The 27,468-nt window shown below is 32.5% G+C and overlaps 1 protein-coding gene across 1 annotated transcript; it reads right to left on the bottom strand.

Moving 5' to 3' along the window:
• On the bottom strand, positions 1-27,468 carry LOC143074519 (uncharacterized). Its single transcript, XM_076249939.1, has 12 exons — positions 27,405-27,468; positions 16,736-16,785; positions 14,122-14,210; positions 13,193-13,323; positions 11,020-11,101; positions 8,711-8,853; positions 7,933-8,178; positions 4,131-4,250; positions 3,135-3,308; positions 2,213-2,337; positions 488-639; positions 1-176 (listed from the first exon to the last, which is right to left on the bottom strand). The coding sequence occupies exons 3-12, from the start codon at positions 14,184-14,186 to the stop codon at positions 71-73; spliced, it is 1,344 nt and encodes a 447-aa protein (XP_076106054.1). The 5' UTR covers positions 14,187-14,210; positions 16,736-16,785; positions 27,405-27,468; the 3' UTR covers positions 1-70.

Below are 27,468 nucleotides of genomic sequence, written 5' to 3'. Positions count from 1 at the left end.
CAAACGTTTAAGCCTTCTGTTAACAACTAAGGGCTAATGTTAAATGTAAGAACATGTAGAAATATATTGTTTACTGGTCATCTGATATACATTTGTCTTGAAGAAATGTGGCAGGAGCGTCATATTCAGGTCCACCTTCTGTAACACTGTTGGTCTCCAAGTCATAAACATAGTAGCTGAAAACCAGCAACATGATAATCGATTAGAATAGAAAAATATAACATATAAAAATTTCTTACAAATTCAATATTGTGCAAATGCAATTAAGACATAAACCATTTATATTATGCAAGTGTGTGTTTTATTTTCTTTTCTTTTCTCTGTTTCTATTGTGTTTTTTGTTGTTGTTGTTGTTTTTTTTTTTGTTTTTTTTTTAGGGGGATGCATTTTTTTAGAAGTTCATTTAAGGTAAAAGCTTTTCATAGCTATATTTGATATATTTTATCTCTTACATAAAACAATGTCTATAGGAACACGTGAAACTGACCTTAGTTCTTTGAAGAAATAAACTGTGTTAGGTTTATCGTAAATTGCTGCGTCAATGTCGTCTGGTACCCCTTTGAACGCATCCTTGATAAGAGATTCCGATCCAGGAACAACGCTTTTTGTTTGTAAGTCAAACTTCCATACTTTAGTTGCCTATAATAATTATGACAATACAGAAATGTATTAAAAAAAGAAGAATGACAATCTTACCCTTATATATCGTGCCATTTTGAAATTGCTCCACAGCGGGAAATGAAATTCATGTACCGTACTATACGTTTTTTATTTAGATTAGACCGTTGGTTTTCCCGTTTGAATGGTTTTATACTAGTAATTTTTGAGGCCCTTTGTAGCTTGTTGTTCGGTGTGAGTCAGGCTCCGTGTTGAGGGCCGTACCTTGACCTACATGTATAACGGTTTACTTTTATAAATTGTTACTTGGATTGAGAGTTGTCTCATTGGCACTCATACCACATCTTCATATTATACTAGTACTAATGAATTATTAGATATACTATATCTAATAACTCATTGGTATAGTGAAACCGCTAACTTATAGTTTGTAGAGTTTTTAATATTCATTTAATATTTAAAAGAGTTCCATGCTTATAAAGTTTTATGGTAGGAATACAGTAGTTTTTGCAATGATTTCTGCATATTCATGTCAGGCTTTGATTATTTCCATTGGGACCAATTTACAAAACAAACGAGATAAACGTTTACAGTTAAAGTCTCGAAACAGCAGAATGTTATTTAAATATAATTTTTAATTTTATCCGGAAAGAGCCTAGTACCAACAGATTTTGTGGTATTACTATCAAAATTGTATTTTAGATTCAGTAAAGGTCAATTATATAGATCTACATTCTGTTCAGATCCATTCGTTCATGATCATATTCTATAATCAACTAAAAGTACATATCGTTGGTTATTAGTTACTGCATATGCATGTCAACGTGTTTCCCATTTATATAATTGTTTTTATCTGGTAAAGATTTTTAAAGCTGGCCTTACTGTATGAATTTTACTCATTGTTGAAGGCTATACTAGAATATACTGTTGCTTTCAATTCACGTCATTTTGACTTTATTGGATAGTTGCCGTCATTGACAACATACCAAATAAAAACTTGTATGAAAAAACCCATTACAATAACCGTTAAGGTAAGTGCATCGCACACTTCTATCGACAGGATGTGATGGACAGAAATATGATTTGAGAGGGCCAGGTTGGGGCTAATAGAATAAGGGATGATGAGCCAAATCTATCGAAACATAGGCCAACAAAAATTATTAAGAATAGAGAAAAGTTTGCAAAAGTTTAATAAATAATAGCTAGGATGCTGAAATATAAAGAATACTCAAAAAAAGGCTAAAAACACTAAAGAATACAGCTATAAAAATTAGTATTATATTTAAGATCATGACTGATATATGACACTGGATGTTGAACCAATAGCAAGCAATTATCTATACGTTATGATCTTTAAGTTCATTTTGGTTGAATCGAAATCGATATCACAAATATGTACGTGTATGTAGCTATATACTTTGTAGCTTTTTCTGTTTTCAATTCTGATTAATTGATTTATTTCCAGGAAATTAAATTGTAACAGAATTCACAGTACTGACAACTTGAATAAGCAGGTATTCTAAGGACATACATTTCACACGTGAACAGTTTTTATATGCGTCTTAATCTATCCGAATTAAATAATTTTACTTACACCAAAAATATATATTTCATTTTCACTTCTCGCAAACGCAGCGTGTGGATCCTCTGGGAAATCCTCTGTTATCATATTTCTTGAAACAGGATCCAGGTTATAATCAAATTCATAGACATACTTTCCTGGAAAAAAAATTACGACAGTTTCTTAAACTCACTGCACACCCCGGTTGTTTTCAAATCGTTCAATTTTTTAAACGTCAAAATTAAAATCAAATTCAACGTCAAATAACAAAAAAATAACAAAATTTTACGTAAATTCACCTCGCAACAGGGTAATTTTTAAACGATCAACTTTCCAAAACGTTCGCAGTAGAACCATTCAATGTGTATTTGTACTTGAAGATCATTGTAACCAAAGTTGACCTTGAATGAATAGCTACCGACCGGAAGTAATTATATATATTGTAATGTGACTTACAGATACTAACTTATTCATTATGGTGCAGATGTCATTCGATTTATTATCTAATACCCTCCCGAAAAAAAAAGAAAAAAAAGAAAAAAAAACAAGAACAAAAACAAAAACAAAAACAAAACGAACGAACGAACGAACGAACCAACAAACAAACAAACAAGCAACATACAGAATTTAAAATGTTTGTTGCTGTCACAAATTATCAAAACTGTTAACACAATCAATTATAATAGTTACCTCCTTGGAAATCACTCAACATCTCCTATTTTTTTTTACATAAACAACAATAACTAAATTATATTGTTTTTATTTTATTATTGTCTTTTCCCGGGATTTTTGTTTTGTTTTGCCATCGAATAATACATTTTTGTAAGCCAACCTGAAACTTGAAAGAAACTCAACCAGTACAAAATGGATGCGTCCGAAGCAGTAACTTATTGATATATAACGCCATACATGTATGTGTATCAAGTTTACCTTTAATGAAATATGTGTGTGTTACCTTTTATAAAATATGTGTATGAAGTTTTGGGGTTAGTGAAAGCAGCATCAGGATTATAGAAGATCCCGGAAAATATTGATTCTGTTCTTGTTATTCTTCGTAAGCCAACATCGTCATCAATTACCAATACATATACATCTTCTACAAAAGCTATAGTCATATCCATTGCTGGGGCTGTAAGATAACATATACTTACAATATATTAAACTGTTATGAGTAACATATGTTTTATGTGTTTCAATGATATATTTATGTACATTGTCGGAAATGTATCAATGTATTTGTATGAGCTTTAAAAACAGGATGAAAAGCGAGGCTCGCCGAGCTTTTCTATTGCGAGTACAAATACATTTGATATATATAGATTATCATCGAGTGTAATACGATATTTATTCACTCGAGAAAGTTAAATTTTCAAATTTAAAACGCGAGGCTTGCCCGAGCGTTTTAAATATTTAAAATTTAACTGTCGAGAGTGGATAAATATCGTATTATACGAGATTTGGTGGTGAAATCTGTTTCTCTAATGTTGCCTTTATTTCTAACATTATGCAGGCAAACTTATTCCTTCTTTTCGAATGATCTGCAAACAGTTGTGTTCTTTCTATGTGACGTCATCATGCATGATCGCCTTTTTTCATGCCGTCACAATAGGAAATTTAGAGGAAAGCAAGAAAATTCGACGTCATAATCTGATTTTAACCAATGAAGTACTGACATCAAACGAACCACTTTTTCGGCAGAAAGGGATAAATTGACGAAGAATTAGAAAATATATATATATATCCGACAGTGTACATATAATGTGTTTATCTTGTAATTTACACCCGCCACTAAATTCATTATTGAGTTTCAAACCAATATTTTTTTTAACAATTCACCACAGAAAAATCAAGAAATAACCAACTTTTGATATTAAGCATTCAAAATCAACACTTTTAACTCTAGATACTAGCAGTATATATTCGTGCAAGTTCTAATATATAATTTTATTACATTTAGTTGCAGCTTGAAATGACATATAACAAACAGCTGGCTTTCCAACAAGTCCCGCCGGTCTACTTTGTAGATCATTTGCATCAAGTAAGTTTTGAGTAACTGGGTCGGGAGTTGTTCCTATTTTGTATAAATAAAAAAATAATTAAAAAAATAGAAACACACAAATCATTAGAACAAACAAAAAATAAGTGTATTGATTATAATTATGAAAACACAAAAAAATATATATTTCACATCCGAAAATAATTCATAACTTTTGGGTTGAAATATTATGGTTTCAAATACAAAATTTAATCCTGGTTTCTATGAAGTAAAGACAACTTCCGAAGCAATGTTGTCGGCTCACCGAACATTGCCGAGTTTATAAGGTTCGGTCCTTGCTTGGACGTGTATCATGGTTTCCAGTCATCGTACCTTGTACCAGCAGATCTCTTACATGTAGGTATATCATTTTCATATTTTTGTTTAATCTTAAGATATTGATTACATTCGTCACAACTCGACCGATTCTGAACGGAGTCACCCGAGGATTGCCGATTGATATTGATTGGTGTCATATCTGATCGTGATTTCTTGACGGAGATCAATTTTGTTTTCATGCATTAATTTTTAGATTTTGTCTGCCTGTTAATTTGTAAATTCACATGGCTTACCGGTTTATTTCTATAATCTGCATTCTCTTAAAACTTTAGTGGTATATTTTTTCATCAAGTAATTTCAGAGGAACTGGGTTGTAGTTTGAAATTCTGGTCCTTTTTAGTACAAATAGCTATATAGTTGAACACAAATTCATTGCATAAACAAACAAAACAATATTTGTGTTACAGCCGATTAACTTGAGTGTGAAGATAAAGATAATATAGGTATAGGAAGATGTGGTATGAGTGCCAATGAGACAACACTCCATCCAAATAATAATTTAAAAAGTAAACCATTATAGGTCAAGGTACGGCCTTCAACACGGAGCCTTGGTTCACACCGAACAACAAGCTATAAAGGGACCCAACATTACAATTGTAAAACCATTCAAACGGGAAAACCAACGGTCTAATCTATATAAAAAAATGAGAAACTAGAAACACGCATAAATTACATATTAAACAAACGACAACAACTGTACATCAGATTCCTGACTTAGGACAGGTGCAAACATTTGCAGCGGTATTAAACGTTTCAATGGTACCAACTTTTCTTTCTTTTGCTGAGGCAATAGACTAGCATAACATCACAACATATAACAAGAATGTGTCCAAAGTACACGGATGCCCCACTCGCATTATCATTTTCCATGTTCAATGGACCGTGAAATTGGGTAAAAAATCTAATTTGGCTTGAAAGTAAAAAGATCTACTAATAAGAAACATGTGTACTATGTTTCAAGTTGATTGAACTTCAGCTTCATCAAAAACTACCTTGACCAAAAACTTTAACCTGAAACTCACACTTTCAATTTCTATGTTCAGTGGACCATGAAAATGGCGTCAAAAGTCAAATTTTGTTCTAAAATAAGAAAGATCATGTCATAAGAAGCATGTGTACTACGTTTCAAGTTGATTGGACTTCAGCTTCATCAAAAACTACCTTGACCAAAAACTTTAACCTATAAAAGTGGGACGAACGGAAAAACGGACGCACAGACGGACGCACAGACGAACGGAGGCACAGACCAGAAAATATAATGCCCCTCTACTATCGTAGGTGGGGCATAAAAATATGAGATTTATTTTTTGGTGGAATACACTATTTTTTGTCATGTTTATAAGTACGAATATGAATCGTGAAGACTAGTATTATTAGGTATAAGGTATAATACTACCCTCATTGGATGTAGCCTGGTGCTACTGATATATAGATTGGTTATCTGTTGGACTAGTCTTCTCTTAAAGGTGTCAGACCACCAATTACTCCCTCCAATTTAGAACGTAAAAGTAGTCCTACTCTGACACAAAATAGTGCTTTTGATGTCATTGTTTACCTAAACTAACCCACAAATTTGCAGAAATGAAACTTTTGGTGAAAGGGAAATATATTTAGACCATTTTGAGCCAAAATTCACTTGTCTATGAGTTTGCATTAAAAATTCAGGATTAATGCGCTACATAGTACACTAATTTAAGATTTCCAGAAAACCGGGAGTTATTTTGGTAGTACCTGTCTTTTCAAGATCAGAAATTTGTTACAAGACTTTAAACATTGGTTGAAAATTGGCATGTAGAAAGGTGACACATGTACAATTCAGGATATACCTGGTTTCCTTGAAGTTAAACTTAAGGTAAAATATTTAGAAAGCTGTGAAAATTGCAAAATTTGGTTGAACAGATAGGGATTTTTAATTGGTGGTCTGACACCTAAAGAAGGATAGTTTACCCAATCTAATACTATAATCTAATCCTTTACTTACACACTCAATGCAATCATCTGCGCTTATTATTATAAACGTGACAAAAAAATAGTATATTCCACCAACAAACAAATCGCATATTTTTTGTTATCCATAACCAGTTATTAAGTAACTAAAAGCCTTACTACTACAACAAATTGCACGATAAACTGCAGTCCGATCACTTGTCCAATGTACTTTTTTGTTCGAGAAGACTAAGTTTTTAGCTGCAGTACTACACCGGTTTTTTTCCGATTTAATACCGCGGATGAATCCGATTCCCGAAGATCTCTAGCAATGCAAAGTTTGTAAAGGGCAGTAAGTAAAATATTGATCCGACCCCCTCATATTTCTTTATTACAAACCATTACAAACTATTTATTAACCCCTTCTCCGGAATCGGATATCTCTGTACATTAGGGCTATTACACAAACCTCCCTTTTGCTTATATGCAAATTGTCAATTTAAAAATACAAAAATATCACAGTACTATAAAGAAACAATTGATCGATAAATAAAGATAAAATTGAGAATGGAAATGGGGAATGTGTCAAAGAGACAACAACCCGACCAAATAAAAAACAACAGCAGAGGGTCACCAACAGGTCTTCAATGTAGCGAGAAATTCCCGCACCCGTAGGCGTCCTTCAGCTGGCCCCTAAACAAATATATACTAGTCCAGTGATAATGAACGCCATACTAATTTCCAAATTGTACACAAGAAACTAAAATTAAAATAATACAAGACTAACAAAGGCCAGAGGCTCCTGACTTGGGACAGGCGCAAAAATACGGCGGGGTTAAACATGTTTGTGAGATCTCAACCCTCCCCCTATACCTCTAACTAATGTAGAAAAGTAAACGCATAACAATACGCACAATAAAATTCCGTTCAAGAGAAGTCCGAGTCTGATGTCAGAAGATGTAACCAAAGAAAATAAACAAAATGACAATAATACATAAATAACAACAGACTACTAGCAGTTAACTGACATGCCTGCTCCAGACTTCAATTAAACTGACTGAAAGATTATGATTTCATCATATGAACATCAGGCACAATCCTTCCCGTTAGGGGTTTAGTATCATACCATCATAACATATATGAGAAGAACATAACCCGTGTCATGCCAACAACTGTTTTTAGAATAAATGTGTTTAGTTCCGATGCAAAGACCTTATCAGTGACTCAATATTAACGCCAAATCTTTATAATGCAATCTTTAATGACCTGACAGTATGCATGTTCATCGTTATATAATATATCATTTATATTTAATTTTGGATGTAACGCGTCTTCTGATTGGCTGACGTCGTTTTGTTTATCATATCATAGACACAATTTTGTCATGTGACCATGACGTCATTATTTCTTATACAAATGAATATACATATATGCACAGTTAAATGAACAGTACCGAATGAGCTTTGTATTCCGGCAAGATCATCTGGTGAAAGAACGGCAGCTGGATTTCCCGTAGCAGGATCCCATGGATACATCATAGATCCTGGAACATTGGAATGACCCAATCCTAAAATATGTCCTACTGCATGTGCGCAGATTGGGAACAGCTCTGCGCCATTTCCACCAACATCCCAAGCCTCAGCGTCGTCAAAATGGAGTCTCCCATCAGGTGGATACCAAGCATGTGTGACAATTCCTCCTGAATAAATTTTAGATATTTACAAATGATTTTTTGAGTCTTTTCGTATTTTGATGATCGGATCCAAAAATAACATAAGGAATAATTTAAATTCAAAAAGAATGTACGTCATTCCATTACAAGTTATCATACACCCACAACGCTCTAAGTAACATTTTTTTCTCACAAATTTCAGGTCTATTATTATGATAACTCAAAAACAATATCAATTAAAACCGTGAAAATTGTACATGACTTTCATCAAGAGACGGGGAAAAAATAAGCACATGTATCTTATTTTGAAGAAAAAAATCGTCAAAGCTATTTTGTGTTATTGCACGGATAATGTTTGGCAGCCGTCGTCACGTCCGCCCACCGTACATCACCAAACTACATGTTTCGGAAATCCGGTTTAAAAGTGAAATAATATTTCAAAGAGAAAACAACTCGACCACAGAGCAGATAACAGCCGAAGTCCAAAAATCACGGATCTTCGATGCAGCTCGCACTCGTAGGTGGACCCTTGCTGGCCCTTTAAGAAATAAATACATACCTGGGCCATCAAATGGAAATCCGTCTCCATGGGCACCGAATTCAAACCGAATATCTATGTCAGCAGTAGCGGCTCCTGTAACCTCAGTTATTGTTATATCTGCTACGCTTGTCCATACTGCTACAGAACTTGCTATAGTACTCCTATAAGTAGAATTAGGATTTCTAAGAAAACCTCGCAAAATATCCATTGCAGGACATTTAACAGCGTGTTTCCTAGCCAATACGAAGCAAATTATCTTAAATACTGAAATATCTAAAATAAAGATCGGGCATCCTGTTTTTCTCTGCTATTAAAAACAAAAGACCTATCTTACAGATGATATTGTAATCATATAAAAGATTTACTAGTATCAGCGAGGATAGCCGGTAATTGCTTCAAAAAAAATTCTTTTAGATTTAAACAATCGCACCTCAGTCGGAAACCTGGTTGAAATAGTACAAAAGAATCGACGCTCTTTGTTAGAGAGGGCAATAAATGCTTACTATAATGTTTACTATAGTGACCAAAATTTTAAAAGTTATTAGAAACAAACAAAATTACAATTTTCTTCTCAATTACGAAGTGCTTTATTTTAAAAACACCATTTGCATAAGTTTTCAATTTATCTAGTACAAAGTTAAGCAGAACAATTATATATCAAGTCGACGACATGGGTATCTTTCAAGTTGGATGACATCATGTAGAAGATGCATAACCTTTAAAAAATTACTACGGACGAAAAAACATATCAATCTATTAGTTCAGTAATTTTCGTGTCTGTCCTTCCATTATGTAACTCAAGAAAAAAATTCCAAAAGATGGGTTACAATTGTATCGAAAAGAGAAAATCGAGTGCACCTTTTTATGTTAGGGCGTGTTTGAGTTGAATATTTTGTCTTGGTATCGTACAAAGCAAGCATATTTCATACATCGTCAAGCTTCAGATTCTATCATTTTTATAAATCAAAGCTACAGGTTGACTTTAAAACATAAAAAAAATCACAGTACTCAACGATGAAATGTATGGGTCAAGTGAAATACCTATCTAATGAATCACAAAAACAGAGTAGGCGTGTTCGACTAGCTATTTTTTTTACTGAAAGTACTTGACGACAGTCTTTCAAGTTTTATGATGAAAATGCATATCTTCGAAAAATTATAATTTGTTGTGTGTGATAACTAGGGTTTATAGTCTTCAACCACTAAAAAAATCTAGTTTGCCCTTTCACGAAATATTTAATTAGATGTTTTTTAAATGTTTATGAATTTTCGAAAATTCCACCTGACGACCGATCAGACAATAGTTTTAAGTTAAATCAATGCAGTCAAGATCATTAACTGATGCTCATTAGCTAGTTGATATATGTTTCTTTTAAAATACAACTGACATATAAGGATCGTAATGGTGCAATGTGGATAAATTTATCGGTTTCGGAGAGCAAAATTGGTAGCGCGTCATCGCTACAATGGCTTCCATTTCTACGAGTGTGAAAATGAACTGGCGTAATGGGGAGATAATTTTGACGAAGTAGAATCCTGACTGACCTGCTCTTTCTCAAGAAGATTTGTACAGTATAGTTGACTATTACTGTGAAACATAACATCAAAATTATTAATAAGTAACCAGCTCTTTCTGAAAATATTGACAATTCGATGTTAAGGGGGTATAAATTCAGTTTGACAGCTTCATTATGTTTTTAGACAAAAACTACACATTGAATCGTAGATATATATTTTTTTTTATTAAAACAATATTCGTACAATTTACAAAAATATTAAATGTACTATTGCTCAATGAATCCCGCGTTTAACTAGGTTTCTAAATGTACGAATATTTCCTATGAAACCACGTTTTCGCATGTGACTAGCTTTGTCTTAATCCCTAATGCAAGTTAAAGGAATGACTGTAATATGTTTCCGTCTACGAAGAAATAACACCAAAAGTATGGTGCATACTGAGTAACTCGCGTAATTTCTTAATCGGGAGTGCTGAAAATTAAAAAAAAAAGATTTAAAACCAACTTATCTTTGGAAAAGCGGAACTCGACATGATCAATGATTTCAAATACTTAAGGCATGAACAGGGAGTAGTATCTGCTTACCCTTCTGGACGACCTGAGATCACCCCCAGTTTTTGGTGGGGTTCGTGTTGCTTAGTCTTTGGTTTTTTGTGTTGTTTCTTCTGTGCTATAATTAATTGTTGTTTGTCTTTTTTTTTAATTTTTAGCCATGGCGTTGTCGGTTTGTTTTCGATCTATGGGTTTGACTATCCCTCTGGTATCTTTCGTCCCTCTTTGACAATGTTTTCAATACACTACGTTACTTACCTTATAGTATCTGCAGTCACTTTTGTACTGCTTTTTGAAATTTTATACGTCAGGACTTTTTTACCCCAATCTCCGTTGCCAGCTGTAAATAATATTTTGATACATATACTAAACAAAACAATTTTACAATACTTCTATTGAGAATGAGTGGGTCGGGGGCGGGTTCAAATTTTGACGATTAAAAGAAACTATATATACTTATTTGTTTTACGGTTGAATGTATTATTATAAAACAGAGAGAAATCCTGGATTTCTTGTTAAAAAAAGAGACCATTAACTAGAATGCTGGACTATTGAAGTAAATTGTTAACAGCAAGCAATATATTGTTGAATATAAAAAAATATAAAATATTTGCTACTTTCTGTTCATATCAATTCGGCTTTTCATATTCCAAAGGACTATGGGTAATCTCATTGTTCGTACAGAAAAATGAGCGGCATTGGTTAAGTTTCGATTGTTTAGCAAGCTTTTAAATTAATCCAACGTTTTGGTGCAGTTTTGGAAATATAACCAAGAATGCATTAGATCCTGATACAGTAAATTATGCAATCAGATTCAATCTTGTACATTTTGTTTGTACATTTGTAACAAGACCATGTGCAAAATTCGTTGTACAACTGAGACTTTCAATGTTGACCCCTTCCTTTAAAGTTTGCGAACAGTGAAGCTGTGCGAAAGTGTAACCGTGGCAACATCAATGCAGTACTTTTAATTAAAATAAGATTTAACACAAACTTGAAAGATAAACCGACATTTTGATTTACTTTATTTTCAGTCAAAAACTGAGTTGCTAAACCTTGAGTAGTATACATGTACATACATGTACGACTAAAGATACTAATACAAACGTATTATCATATAAAATCATCGTAAAGAAGGCACAACAAATAATCAATTAAAAAATAATATTACACCTTTTAAAAAGAAATAAAAAAAATCATAGTGCATCAGTATCATCTAAAATTACAATAAGTTTAATTAAAAAAAAAACAAAAAAAAACATAACTTACATATCGATTAGACTAACTTACAGTTATCGCGAAAATACAGGAAAACACAATTACGACCCGAAAGTTAGGTATGATTAATCGGAATGAATCTAGAGTGGCTCGAATATTCAGAGTGAATTTACGGGTAACCAAACCTTCAACTTTTGTATCATGCAATTACATTAGTGTATCGTATTCATAAACATTTTATATAAACAGATATATGAATGACGTCTTTCTACATCGAGGCTGAAGAAACATTTTCCTATTTAAAACATTTTGTAACACATCGCGCGTTAGTTGTTTCTGTTTTGCCCATTAAATTCCTTTTAATAAAATTGAGAATGGAAATAGGAAATGTGCCAAAGAGCAGACAACCGCCGAAGACCACCCACCAATGGGTCTTCAACGCAGCGAGAAAATCCCGCACCCGGAATTGGGCCTCAAATGACCCCTACATAAAAATGTGTACTGCATGTAAATGTAGTTTAGTGAAAATGGATCTCATACTGCACCCCAAAACATATAAATGAACTTAAATATAAAACAACAACATACAAAACTAACAAAGGCCAGAGGCTCCTGAATTAGAACAGGTGCAACATTACCTTCCTGACGAATCCGACAATAATGGCAGACGATTCGACAGTTGTTGTTAATGATTTAAGTGAGCATTCACAATGCAATACTGATACAAACTGAGTTGTACTGTGCATATTGTTGTGTGTTTGTATTTTTCTATATTGGCTAGAGGTAAAGGGGGAGGGTTGAGATATCAATAAACATGTTAAACCCCGCAGCATTTTTGAGCTAGCCCGTCCCAAGACACATTGAGACAGGAGCCTATGACCTCTGTTATTATTGTATCATGATTTTTAATTTTAGTTTCTTGGGTATATTTTAGAGTTTAGTATGCCGTTCATTATCACTGAACTAGGATACATTTTTGTTTAGGGGCCAGCTGAAGCACACCTTCGGGCGTGGGAGTTTCTCGTGGCATTGAAGACCCATTGGTGCATGGCCTTCGGCTGTTGTCTGCTCTTTGATCGGGTTGTCGACTCTTTACACATCTCAATTTCCATTCTCAGTCTTATTTTGAAGCAGGAGAGTAAATGTAAATCACATTAATTTATTGCTTGACCCTTATAGGTGTTATTTTGCAATAAAAATTATATTATTATACCTGAAAATGCCAGGGGCATTCCGTGTGGTGTAGGTTTGTCTTGCATTCCACATCTTGGAGTATTCATGAGTTTCACCGTTTTGTCGTCTAATTCACCGGTTACTGGCAGATGATTATATTCTTGAAAGGTTCTGTTGATATTTGCAAATGCATTTAAAAAAAAAAGATATTTAAAGGAAGCCACATTCTTTAAAAGTACATTTTATTGAAAAGGTCGTCATATCTTCACTCATTTTGGTATACAGTAATCTTCAAATTCTTGCATGATAAGAAATAATTTTTAACGCACATTGTATGGCAATTAGCACTAGTGCCATAGCAACCATTTAAAAACCATAACTTATACAAGTTCGAATTCGTTAAATATATATATATATATATATTGATACCTCTAGAGACATAATGAATTTTATTTGATTTTTTTTTCTTTAAAACAACAGAAATGATGACTACAACCATGTTCTTCTAAAAAAATATATTGCCTAGTTCCGGTCATTCTAAAGCTAAGAGTTGAAATGAATGAGTTCTACGGTTTACGGTTTACATTATGATTTGTTTGTTGGGTGTTTGTCCGATTGTCTTGGTGTTATATGCAATTGCACAATTGTGCTATAAATTAAGCATAAACTGCTTACCCCGTTGTGTGCCATATTTGGTTAAGCCATAATGATTGTTAACCCGATCGTGTGCCATATATGGAACTGGTTGACATTGCTTGCCCAACCCCGATTCATATATGGAGCTGGCTGACATTGCTTGCCCTTCCCTGAGTCATTTATTGAGCAGATCCACCTTACACTGTCGAGTGCCAATGGACACTGGCACATCCGTTTAATCTTAAAGTAAATGTATTGAGAAGTTTTCTATAAATTGCCAATGAGTGTGTTTTGTTCTTCTCATTTGGGTTTTTGCTAAGAAGGATATCATACCTTAATGCATAGCTTGTCGATTCGTCTGATGTATTTGAAGTTTTTAAGGATCGCAATCTTGGCATATATCCAAATTTTTGTAAAAAGTCCTGAAATGTAGAAACACAATAAATTATTATTTTAAAAAATTATATGAACCACAATTTACGTTTGCTAGAAAATGATATTCTAAAAAAACTGGGGAAAAAGGGGGGGGGGGGGGGGGGGCTACAAGACGCAAATAAAGGACGAATTAATAAAGTACTAGGCGAAAAAAAGAAAAGGCGTTTGTGTCTTTTATTAACTTGGTACTTTGCTTGGACAATACATTTATTACATGTTTTTCTGTGATTATAAGTTTAAACATTATCATCATTAATATATTGTAATTTTAGTATCGGCTATAAACAAGGTCACAGATAAAAAAAAAAGGCCTTTAAAGCATAAGATTAACATATGACTAAAACATTGATTGATTTGTGATTACTTTACGCCGGATCATGAAGAACCAAAATATTATATCGCGGCGATATGAGTACTACATATAGTAAACGAATAGTTTGGAGTGCATTCGAAGATGCAGAATATTATAAAAATTATTTTTAAAATAGATCTTCATGTATTGACGTAAACATAAGAAGGATGTTTTCTTATGATAAACATTTAATAACCAATTCTTCCGTTTAAGATTAAATTATTTCATATTGTCACTTATATGGTGTTAATAACTTCCGCCTTTTTGATTTTAATTTCTATTTTGATATTATAATTACGCCTTCTTATTTTTTTTATACCGAAAATTCAAAAACAAAATAACGTGCATACTTTATTGCGATTGTTCTACAAATTAATTATTTCGATTTTAAGAATTCGTGCATAAAAAAATTGCTGTAGGAATTTACAATTCATTACATTTATTGCATTACCAAAAATAAAAAAATTGTAAAATTTGACGAATTTCTATTTTTTTTGTTTTCTTCAACAAGTCTAAAAAACATTTCTTTAAATAATATTACTTTCACAGAAACATACAACGTTGATTTTATTTTGAAGGTCTGATAAAGGGGTTCCCCATTTCCGTATTATATATATTCTTTATTTTTTTAGATAACTTTTCTCGATACTTTTTTTATTTTTTGGCTATGCTTCTCCATTCTTTATATTTTGGTACCTTAATTTTTTATAATATGTTTTCCATTTTTTTTCTCACTTTTTGTCCCTTTTCTGTAGATTTGAATCATTATTCTCTATTGTGTATTAAAACCCCATCAAAACAATCTTTTATGAAACCAAGGTCCTATTAAAATGAGAAATATAAATTAGAAGATGTGGTATGCCAAGAGAACAAACGACATAGAAGTTTACAAGGATAGGTCATATTGCGGCTCCAACAATAAGCAAAACCAACAACGTATAGTCGACAAAGGCCCCGTAATAACAAATGTAAAACAATTTAAACGAGGAAACTAACGGCCATATCTATCTTAAAAAAACAATTTACAAAATGTTTTACACATCTACAAACGTACACCACTGAGTTGCAGGCTCCTGACATGGGACAGACACATACAGAATGGGATGGGGTGAAACTAGTTTGTTGGCGTCAAACCCTTTCCATATCAGCTTGCGACAGTGGTGTTACATGTATTAAACAAAGCAACACAAACATAAACATGTATTCCGGATTTTAACTCTAGTTTCGCTGAAAAATATTTTATTATGTTAAAAGCATACGATTGCTTGATGCTTGTATTGACGTAACATTCTTTAAGAAATTGTCAGTTTTACACTTTTGAGCTAGCTTGTTGATGATGTTGAAAATGTGATATGTGTCGACAATAACTTGCGTTTAGGTTGAAAGTTAAATTGCGCGAGCATTACCTATATTTTCTTAAAATTCATATATTTCCCCAGGGAAAATGAAAAGCTATATGAATTATTCAAATTGTAGCAAGCATAATACTAGAAAAAGATTAATAAAATAAAAAAAAAAAAAATACCTTGTTATTGAAATAGTAAAATCTTGATGATTTTAACTGAATACTTTAAGTTAGCTTATTAATTTAACATGCTAACTGTGACACTCGAATCATTACAGCAAGGGCATTTCTTTTCTATTATTATATTGGTTGCAATGTATAACATTGATTTCAAAGTGAAATAAAAACCGATAATTTCACATGTGAAATAAACGTGGTTATTTCACGCCTCTGACGTCATACAAAAAATAGGCGTTGTCGATTAAGTCGGATCAAAACAAATTGTGAATGCATAGAAAAAGATATAGTTCCTTACATTTTCTACTTGAATTTTATATAAAAAAAAATTGCCAATAGAATACAAAAATAATAACTAATCAAAGAATTCAAATATCGAAAAATATAACTCGTGATAGGACAACACTGATAATCCACTACGTCCATTCGTGAATTAGTGTGTTGTTCGGTCACTCGTTGAAAATTTTTCTCTATTTGAATTCTTCGATTATTTATTCTATAACTGTTCTTAAAAGTCTAACGAAAGTCAACGAATGTATTAAACTTTACCTCCCCCTATTTTCCCATGTTTAACCCCTGAAACATCATGTTCCACATCAATGCCAGAATGTTCATTAAAATATTACACATATACTTACATTGACATTTGTTTTGTCTGTCGATCTGGTGAATCGTTTTACATGTTGTCCTTGAATTAGAAGAACAAATGTTTGGAATAAAATTATCAATTTCATCGCGCTGTTTCTAATATCAAGAATTAAATCAAAGTAATTTTTAATTAAACGCATTAAGAATTTATACGACGGATGTTCCTAGTCAACGTCCTACGTCTTTTGATAGCTACGTTTGCATTAACTTAATATGTCCTTAAAACACATACATGCTTCATCCGGGATGTTAATATAGTGCAGTCAGAGGTTAAAAGAGTTTCGAGAAATATTTTTTATAAAAACTCATTTTTAATAAAAAAAAAAAAATCTACCGAAGATATTTCTTGATCGAACTGAATGAATATTTAACCTTTGAATACGTACCGAAAGCCCTGAAGTCAATTGCAATAATAATGAAATCTATTTGTGCTTTATATTTTATAAGAACCACTGTTTTAAGACAACCTATGAGTTTTTGCATGAGAAAAATATACTACATAATAGGAACAATTGACACTTAATTCCAATATCTGTGTACAAATCAAGGTTTATAGAGGTTGATACCAGGCTTACTGAACTGTCACTGAATTAAAATATGGTGTATATTTTACCCGTATTCCAACATAGTCTTTTTCACTCTTGTAAATAAAAAAGTATTAACAATTGGTAGTAAACAACTATAGGACACACAACTGGGTTAACAGAATTTTACTCAAACCATTTTTGTATAAAAGTATGATTACGCCCCCTGCATAAAGTACATGTATTCATATTTGCAAGGTGACATTGCAAACGATTTTAAAAATGTTGCATTGTAATACAAGATAGAGCAAACTTCTAGTCTCAGAATATAATCAGTCAAAATTAATAAAGGGGACGGCGGTTGGCGCCAATAAATAATTATGTTTAACCCCGCCACATTCTCTGTATGTCTGTCCCAAATCCGGAAGATGTAATTCATTGGTTGTCATATGTTGCTGTATATCATATTTTTGTTTTGTTTATTGTTTTGCACATAGTTTTCTTGTTTGAAATGTTTGACATTGTTCGTTTCGTTGCCTTTTATAGCTTACTATGCGATATTTGTTTTGCTCATAGTTGAAGACCAATGTTATATTGACCCCAAGTTGATATCGCCAATCATATTCTAAGTACTTCCGTGATGTTAAAGCTGGTGATGGATGACGATTTTAGACCTCGGTTAATCCTCAGATCATTTCTTGAGGCAGACGTTACGCACGATATTGGTGACGTATTCTTTTCGAGATTTACATACTATTTTTTTTTTGGTTTAATGCTATAAATGAGAATGAATACCGTTTAGATGGTATAGATTAGTGCGCAAGCCACATTGTCTGACTAGATGAAATGTTTGGAATGTTTTCCTCAATATAATTTTACAATTTCTTTATAGAACATTTTTTAAACGTTGTTGTGACAGTGTACTTTGGGCTAGATTTTTTTTTTTTTGTTAATATCTTATTATGGCCACTGTCTTAGTAATCTGAACGAATTCTTTTAATCGAAAAGATAATTTACAGTTTACAACTTTACATACTGCAGGTTTGCAAATCAGAAGCTAATTCAGATTCTCGTGAACAGAGAGAAATGTAGCTACCCAATAGAAAAGGCGCGATTTATAAAACACTTTAGAGGTAAGGAAGTTCCGAGCCCTTTTCAATATTTGGCTTTGAGCTTTTCTGAGGATGGAGAATTCAGAGAAGCGTTTCATGACGTAAGAAATGCATGACGTGTTATTTTCATGTTTTACAGTTCTGTGTCGATATCGATGTTCATTGGCTATAATATTCCTCGTGGGTATCATTACCCCAGTAGTAAGTACTTTGGCATTGGCATAATTTATAACTGAGTGCGGGACCCTTCTTAAAGTATTCGTTAATAAATAGATTTAGAAAATATTAAGAAACTGTTTTACTTCGAAGCTTAAACTTTCTCTCTAGGTCACAGACCCCATCATACCTGTTAATTAAGACCTGCGCCTATACAGTGCATACAAATAATATAATATAGTGTTACTTACATCAACATTAGTTTTGTCTGTCGATCTGGTGAATCATTTAATATGTTGTCCTTGAATTACAAGAAACAGTTTGGAATAGAATTATGAATGTCATCGCGCTGTTTCTACTATAGTGCATTTCTTTCTAACACAAACGATATAAACGGTTCGGCGCGCAAATGTTTCGATCATTTGTTTCTACCATACGTTTGCAAAGTTTGCATACACTTTGACACACTATACACTCGCTGAAAATGCGTCTACAGTTTGTCGTAGTACAAACGCTGCATTTCCGTCTAACTATAACATTTAATGAATTATCTAAACATGTTTTTCCAGCTTAAAAAAGGTATGTTCTTGATTGTTATAACTCAAATCAATGTCTTAAATTACTCATATTTAGGTACATAAGTATTGCTGCTATTTTCAATAAAAAGGCTTTATCATCCCATATCTTCATACATTCATTTGCTGAAACGATGAACTGACAATAACATTGAATATGCAAAAGAAGCGATGTCATCTGTGTCTATAACATCTTCTACAGATTAACTGAAGCTATTTTCCCGCGTAATACATGTATTATATCAACAACATGTGCATGCATTTACGACAGTTCAAACAGGTTTTGTAAACACTGATGAAACTGCATTTCTTTCTACTTTTGTAACCAACGACACACAACGTTTACGAAACTTTGGTTAGAAAGAAATGCACTCAGAATGAATTAATTCAAAGCCATTTTAATCAAAGGAATTACAAATTCATACGACGGAAGCTCCAAGTCAATGTCCTCCGACCTAAGTTGTACTTAAATTATTAACTGTATATGTCCTTCAAACTTGTGTACAGCTTTATCTGGATTTTGAAGGTAAATTCATAAAAGAACTTCTGATGAATGAAATGTTGTTTTGGTATATTTTTAGCTGAAAGAGTTAATGATTTGTTTGGATTTTAATATGAGATCAAATTTCGATATTTTCAATCTGGTGAAAATTATGTGTATGAGGACAAGCGTTACTATATATTCGTGTATCTATATTTGCTTCAAAAACTTGAAGTTTCCCGAAGTCTCGATTCGAAATATGTATAGATCTGACACAAACAATATACCAAAATCTTCTAAAAAAGCTGAAGTTATTATAATTGTTGTATTGCAAGTGTGTTTACTATTTACCACTAATATTGGTCAGAAGCCTCTGGCCTTTGTTAGTCTTGTATTTTTAAAAACTTTTTGGTTCATTTACATGTTTCGGAGTTTAGTATGACGTCCATTTTCACTAAACTAGTACATTATATATTAATGTATTATAGATATTCAGGGGCTAACTGAAGCCCTACTCCGGCGCGCGATTTTCTCGCAGTGTTGAAGATCCGTTGGTGCATGGCCTTCGGCTGCTGTATGCTCTTTGGTCGGGTTATTTTCTCTAACTCATGTTCCCCTTTTTTATTTTCAATTTTAAATTTCCTGATTAATTGCGTTTATTTCTTCAACGCACACATTTCTGTTATTAATCAAATCACACAATTTAAAAAAAATGATCAACACATAATAGTTGCTATGGTATCACCCGCTGTATATATTTATTATAATTAAAACTAAAAATGTTCCTCTTTACATGTTTATAGAAATGAAAGGATTTGGCATCATTAACATTAACAACTACAGTGGTGTAACTGCGCAGTATACAAACAGTACTGTTCAGTTTACAAAGACCATTAATTTAGAGATAGATCAAACAAAGAAAAAAACCAATTGAACACTTTCCACTCGTGCTTCCCCTTGCGGATAAGGGTGCGAATATAAGCCATAACATTTACCAAATGATAAAAGGTTTGGAATTTTGCAACAATTCACATTAAATAACTAAAGGTTGAAACAAAGCGAACTTGCAATCAGTTTAAAATCAATGACAAAAGTTTGAATTAATCACTTGTAAAATGCATGCACACAGCTAATAAACGGAATTGCCTTGATGAAATGGAGCAAAATGCTAAATGCTAAATGTCCCTGACACGAAGATTAGCCGTATTTATATATATGTTGTGCGACCGAACGAAACATTGCTCCGGGAACTAACGATTAGCTTAATGACTTTATCCTTAAACATACAATTCCGTGTTCGAACTTTTTTAAAATTAGTTATTAATTTGTTTGAACTTTTTAAAATAAGTTAATATTTATAATTTATACATTTATTACTTTTTAACTCATTTGTTTAATTTCTCTTTATGGAGATTACATCACTTGAACAAATATGAACAATCATTTTTTATCAATGCTTTAATTACAGAATATAACAATGTTAGAATTCTGAACAGTTGTACATGTATACATACATGTATGTAAATGTAAAAGGGAATGGTGTTGGATATACAACACTTGTTAACTTCTCGGTGTTAAAGATTTTAGATGGGGATTATATACATTGTATATTATTTGATTGTTCTAATTTTATCTACACCTTTCATTTTCCTAATGGAATCGGCGGTTGCAGCCCTGTTGTTTAAATGCTTCTAAGTAAAAAAAAGTCCAGAAAAACATTTATATTAAATTTATTCCAAATTGCGATTCATCATCATATTTGCTTATTTTCTGCAAAGAGTTTCGATGAAAATTTTTTTATTACTATTTCAGCCAACACATGCATTTACATATTTTACAAGTTTGATTTGATCATTTACGAGTTGATGCACTGTAGAAATAAAAAAATAAAACATGCAAATAAACAGAGCCGATTTTTGAAGTTCGAAGAACATAATTACACACGAGGTTTAGATACGGATTTACATAGATTTTTGAATCTGTTGAAGTCATTGTCTATGCAAAATAGCCATTCATCGTCATGTTTTGCCTTCCCTGCATTCATAACATTTCGTTGCCAGTGAAATTTACCTAGAAAATTGCAATCTTTCAGACTATTCACTAATAAACACGAATGATGGGACATGTTGTTGTGTGGCGTCCAGCGGAAAATTTAATGCATACACAGAACGATAAAAAATTATGGTTATTTTGATAGGAAGAAACCGCCTATGGACCTTCCAGACAGTTGTTGCAATGGTTATTTTACACACAGAAGACATTGAACGATTTTCCCCGCACGTGGGTGGGTATTTATACATCCCATATAGACTAAACTGAAGACGCCTTTTAAGTTTGGCGAGGGATTTATTGTCTGTCGGAAGAAGTCCAGGTTACCATGCATATACAGCCTTTAATTAAGTTCATGGCTGTTATATACTTGCTTGACACATCGAACTTTAAATTTGCTGGCTTACAAAGATATATTTGCCACTATATGCTGGACAACCACTACTAACTTTGTGTGCTCTGACTATAAAATGATGCGTGTAAAATAGAAAATTCCAACTACAGGGTCTTTAATTTGAATCATTAAACGTTTAAATGTATTTTGCTATCCCTTGGAACAGATATTTTATGTCATGATGGAACATGTTTTCCTTTTGATTGTTTTCTCCTAGGAAAATTGAAATTTGTTGAAAATCCAGAACTATTACAGTATGCAGGTTTTCTAAAAAAAAAAATGCCAACTATGGTATTTTCTTTGTTAATATACTTTCTGTACATGTACATATTCCGGCTCGGAGTTTCGAGTGTAAGAACAAAACCGTGTGATGATTTTATTATAACCTAATGTACACCGAATAATGTTAAGATGTGTATTCATGTTTAATTCATTCAACAAAATAGTGTCCCTATCAACGGCCGAGAATATTTTAGCGTATATAGATAGGACATTTAAGAAAAAATAGTCGAAAGTTTAAGCGCCAAAAAAAAAAAAAAAAACCCAGTCCATTTACCGAAAAGAGAAATTTGGAACTACATATTAAAAAAATATCTGTTTCTGAGTGCATTTCTTTTAAAAAAACGTTCATTTTTTATCATATGTTTCTGACATACGTTTACATAAACTTTGACAAACTATGCACTCGCTAGAAATGCGTCTACAGTTTGTTCTTCATCGTTTGTAAGTACAAACGGTACATTTGATTCTAACTTCAACCGTTTGTCGTTCATCGTTTGTTAGTACAAACGCTACAAATCTTAAACCTGATTAAACGATGTATTTGTTTCTACGTTTGTAAAAAAGTCTGTTTACCAACAACATGTGCATACATTATAGATGGTTCAAACAGAGTCAGTCAACACTGATCAAACAATGTATTTGTTTCTACGTTTTTAAATCAAAGTACTGAAGTACCGAACATCAGAGGACCTCAAGTTATGTTGAATTATTGATAAATGACAGGTGTTTATATAATACCTGCCGGACAGATATGTTTACCTTACAAGAGAGTACACATAATATAATATGCTATTATAGCTGAGATACTGACTTGAACTAGGAAACTTAACTTTGTGGAATTATCAACGACCTCATGGTCAAATAAGAACTGTTATATTGGCATTATGACCATATAGATTAAGTACATACGAAAATCGTTAGCGTATAACTTATAATAGAGAATCAACATATCAAACAATTCTTCGAGTAGCTATATAGTCACTCACTGAACTATGAAAAAGAGGTTTAAGACAATCATATTAAAACAGATAAATTGTAATAATGGGGTGAAAGATACCAGATGAACTGCAAACTCATAAATCGAAAATAAACTTACAATGCCATGACTAAAACTGAAAAAGACATATACAAAAATAATAGTACACTAAAAACAACATAGAAAGCTAAAGAATGATCAACACGAACCCCACAAAAACTTGAGGGTGATCTCAGATGCTCCGGATGGGTAAGCAGATCCTGCTCTACAAATGGCAATTGTTGAAAATGTTTGTACATGTAGTATACAGGTCTTCTATTTTCTGAAACATTTAGCTTGTGGATCAATTTCTAATGTTAACCCAGCAAGATTACTGTCCCTTATTCTATATTTTTGTTGCAGTCCACACAATCTTTTTAAATGTTCATAAATAGCTTCACTGAGTTATCTTTGTTTTATTGTAACACTTTAAATCATTTATCCATTATATTTTTAAAAAATCAAGAGCTATAGGTTTCTAATTATTAAATGGTTCATTGTAAATATTACAATGTCTTATATGTAAATAGTCTTACGCTAATGATGTATTTTTTTATGGTATTTTTGTTAATTAAATTTCACAACATCTGGATAGTTTTTCAACTGTTAGTATTTTTTTACTTTCTTCTGGATTAAATTCTTTGGATACCACTGGGTTTAGCAATGATAACATTTTGCACCATACATATAGAACACATCTACCATATGAATGTTTCGGTCCTTAGTAAGCAGTCTGTAAAACAGGGCTTGTAATTTGTTGGTGTATATCTTGATTTTTTGTTTGTACATTGATGTGGCCATTAGTTTTCTTGTTTATATTATTTAACATTTCATGGCTTTTTGTAACTGATTTATGTTTAGTTTTTTCCTGATTGTAAAAATATTGTATGGTAAGCTTTATGTCTTTTTCATAATTTTTTCTAGAGCCGGTGTCTGATTACCAATCATACCTCCCTCTTCGTTTATTTTTGAATAAATAATTACAACAGTTTGGTTTTAATTTTCATTTATGTATGTACATGTGACAATATAAAACAGTATACATATAATCTCATTCCATCATTAATATTTGTCATTGTTGGTATATATTATCTTTAAGTTTAACAATGTACTGTGAAAGTGCTATCTTCTAACATATACTTAGTATTATGGTTATGGTGAAACCACTGATTCAAAGGACAAGGCTCACTTATTGCCCAAAATGGCCTAAAATAGACTCTGTACCATAAAACTCAAAAAAGTTCACAATTTGGTTCGTAAATGGGTCTATTTCAAATGTCTTAATGCTCCATAAATCAGTTCTTTTCATAAAAGTACATTTTATGTTCCAAATTAGGCCCATTTTGGACATTTTGTCAAAGTGTGATGATTTTGGGCAATTTTCAGATCTGAAATCTTTATGAATAAAGATTTGGCCGCCACCTACGACCCAAAATGTTTTGTAACTAAAATAATCCAAATCTGATATATAATTCATCAATATAAAAACTTTTGGATCTTGGATGCGTCCAAGGTTAATTATGCCAAAAACAATTAAAGTTTTGGACAAAATTGACCTAAAACACAAATTATGTATATTAATCAACCTAAAGCTGTACAATATAACCTATAAGAATGAAACAAGAGTATAAATATCAATAACCGAAAATTATTCCATAGTTATCTTTGATGTATTTTTCACAATTATACCATGGTTTTGTTGTGTTTGATTTTCGGAAAGAAAAATAAAGATTGCAAGACCTGAACGAGGCTGCCTGATTTTTTAAGTGACATATGAACAACAGAGTCAGCGTGGGGCCACTTAGCTAAACTGCCCGCTTTGCACCAGCCAATATAAATGAATGCCTAGGGTGGGAATCGAACCCACATACACCAACTCTGTTGTCCCTATATGTATAAATGAATAAAAAAATGTCAGAGCAAAATTTAAAAAAATGTATTTTATTTTATAAATGTGTTGAAATTTAATTATCAAATTATACATGAAAATACAAGTTGATTTTCGGTGATGCAGGCTCCACTGTACAGCTACATGTATATACAGCGTAAAAGGGTTTAACATTGCCGAGGCAGATTTTTTTGGGGAAGAGGGAGCTGAAGGCAAGCCCTTTTCAAGGAGCTTCATGTATGGTTAATGTGTAGTCCTTTTTTTTAATATAGTTTTACCCCAAATGTTGACTTGCTAGACCCCTCCCCTTTAAAAATCCTGGATTCTCATCCGATTTGATATAAATCTAAACTGTTAACGAGGTTGCTTAAGTACATTTTTGTAATAACAATTATGTTTGAGAATTAAAAATAGATAGGTTCCTTTAAATGTAGCTGCCTGATTCAAGTAAATTGAGTAACATTATATCCACATAGGTTTCAGATTCAATATTTAAACCCACATTGACAGAAACAAGTGACTGTGTACCGATTACGCCACTATCATGCATTGTCATGCCTTCATGGTGATTCATAGTCCAAATAATTATGACGTCTGGCAATATAAAAAAGATGTGGTATGATTGCCAATGAGACAACTATCCACAAAGGACCAAAATGACACAGACATTAACAACTATAGGTCACCGTACGGCCTTCAACAACGAGCAAAGTTCATACCGCATAGTCAGCTATAATAGGCCCCGACAAGACAATGTAAAACAATTCAAACGAGAAAACCAACGGCCTTATTTATTTAAAAAAATGAACGAAAAACAAATATGTAACACATAAACAAACGACAACCACTGAACTACAGGCTCCTGACTTGGGACAGGCACATACATAAACAATGCGGCGGGGTTAAACATGTTAGCGGGATCCCATCCCCCTAACCTGGGACAGCGGTATAACAGTACAACATAAGAACGAACTATAAAAATCAGTTGAAAACGGCTTAACCCATCAGATGGACAAAAATACAAGTGGACGTGGCCGGGTACTTATACATCCCGACACAAAAAGACACAATTAACAGATCTTAGAGTACTTGCAGTTATCTGACAGCTAGTTCAAAGCCACTAACTAATAAAAAAAATCATGCATCTAAGACTTAACTATCAATCCGAACACATCCAACATCCATTGGATTTAGTGTAAAGACGTCATAAACAGCCAGAGAAAAACATGACCTTGTGCAATACCAAGTTACATTGTATCGACAGATTGTAGATCCATGAATATGTATATGTATATAACATACTAGTAATATTTAGTTAGCTTTTAATTTACTGATAACAAAATCAATATTTATACCAATAAAAACAATATTCAATGATCTTATTACAGTGTTGAATAGGTAACCTTTTAGAATAAGTTTATTTAAAGGAGCGACAAGTTTACATGGATCATTTCTAAATTTCTGGGCACGGTTAACAACATTTCCGTAAAAATGAGGATGTGCTATCCCGTTTGAAATAAGTTTTCTACAGGTACAACCAAACTTCAAAACCAAATCTTTATATATCTGTGGAAAAATTTAGTAAAGGTTTTAAGTAATTTATGGTAACGATATCCTGTTTTATTTTTTTTCTGGGACGCCTTCCTACGTCCCAGAAAAAAATAATTAAAATAGCCTTGCCAGACGTCATAATTATTTGGACTAATGTAATTCAGTATTATAAAATGTGATTTACCCAGACTCTGACATTTCAGACTTCAGTGTAAAGTAAGACGAAGATTCTCTGAATACGACATAATATAAACAATAAATCAACCAATAATTACATATAACTTACATATTCAAAATCATTACAAAATCCGCCTTTTATCATTCCAGTTTTTACAAGGGACATACTTACATACTTACTAATGCAACAAAGATTGCCGAGATATAATAAAAAAAAATAAATTGTTGCAATAAAGAATACACAAAAAGTAAACTAAAATTTAAAGGCCTTGCATGTTCTCGTTTCTCCAAATCAAATAGCTGGTATTTTCAAAATGGCGGCAGGGGACGCTAACAGAGAAATTATTTACATATTGTGTAAGATTAAATATTCCTGGTTTTGCTACCATAATAGACAAATATACTACAAACGGTTTTAAACAAGTAACTCAAAATCAAAAAATTGAAATAAAAACCTTTCTGTGCATAAATTCCTGTATTGATCGCCTCTCGTGTTTCTTCAAGATCGCTCTTGATGAA

Source organism: Mytilus galloprovincialis, chromosome 5, assembly GCF_965363235.1.
Source record: "Mytilus galloprovincialis chromosome 5, xbMytGall1.hap1.1, whole genome shotgun sequence".
Classification (NCBI taxonomy): domain Eukaryota; kingdom Metazoa; phylum Mollusca; class Bivalvia; order Mytilida; family Mytilidae; genus Mytilus; species Mytilus galloprovincialis.
The sequence above is the reverse complement of the archived record's forward strand: the minus strand, read 5'-3'. Positions and strand labels throughout refer to the sequence as shown.

Bases quoted from the DNA above. Each gene is read 5' to 3' on its own strand.
- LOC143074519 (XM_076249939.1), bottom strand. From the start codon at position 14,186: ATGCCAAGATTGCGATCCTTAAAAACTTCAAATACATCAGACGAATCG. The intron at 13,324-14,121 runs GTATGATATCCT...AAATATCAACAG, and splicing joins TCGACAAGCTATGCATTAAG to AACCTTTCAAGAATATAATC. The intron at 640-2,212 runs GTAAGTAAAATT...TAATTATTATAG, and splicing joins ATGAAATATATATTTTTGGT to GCAACTAAAGTATGGAAGTT.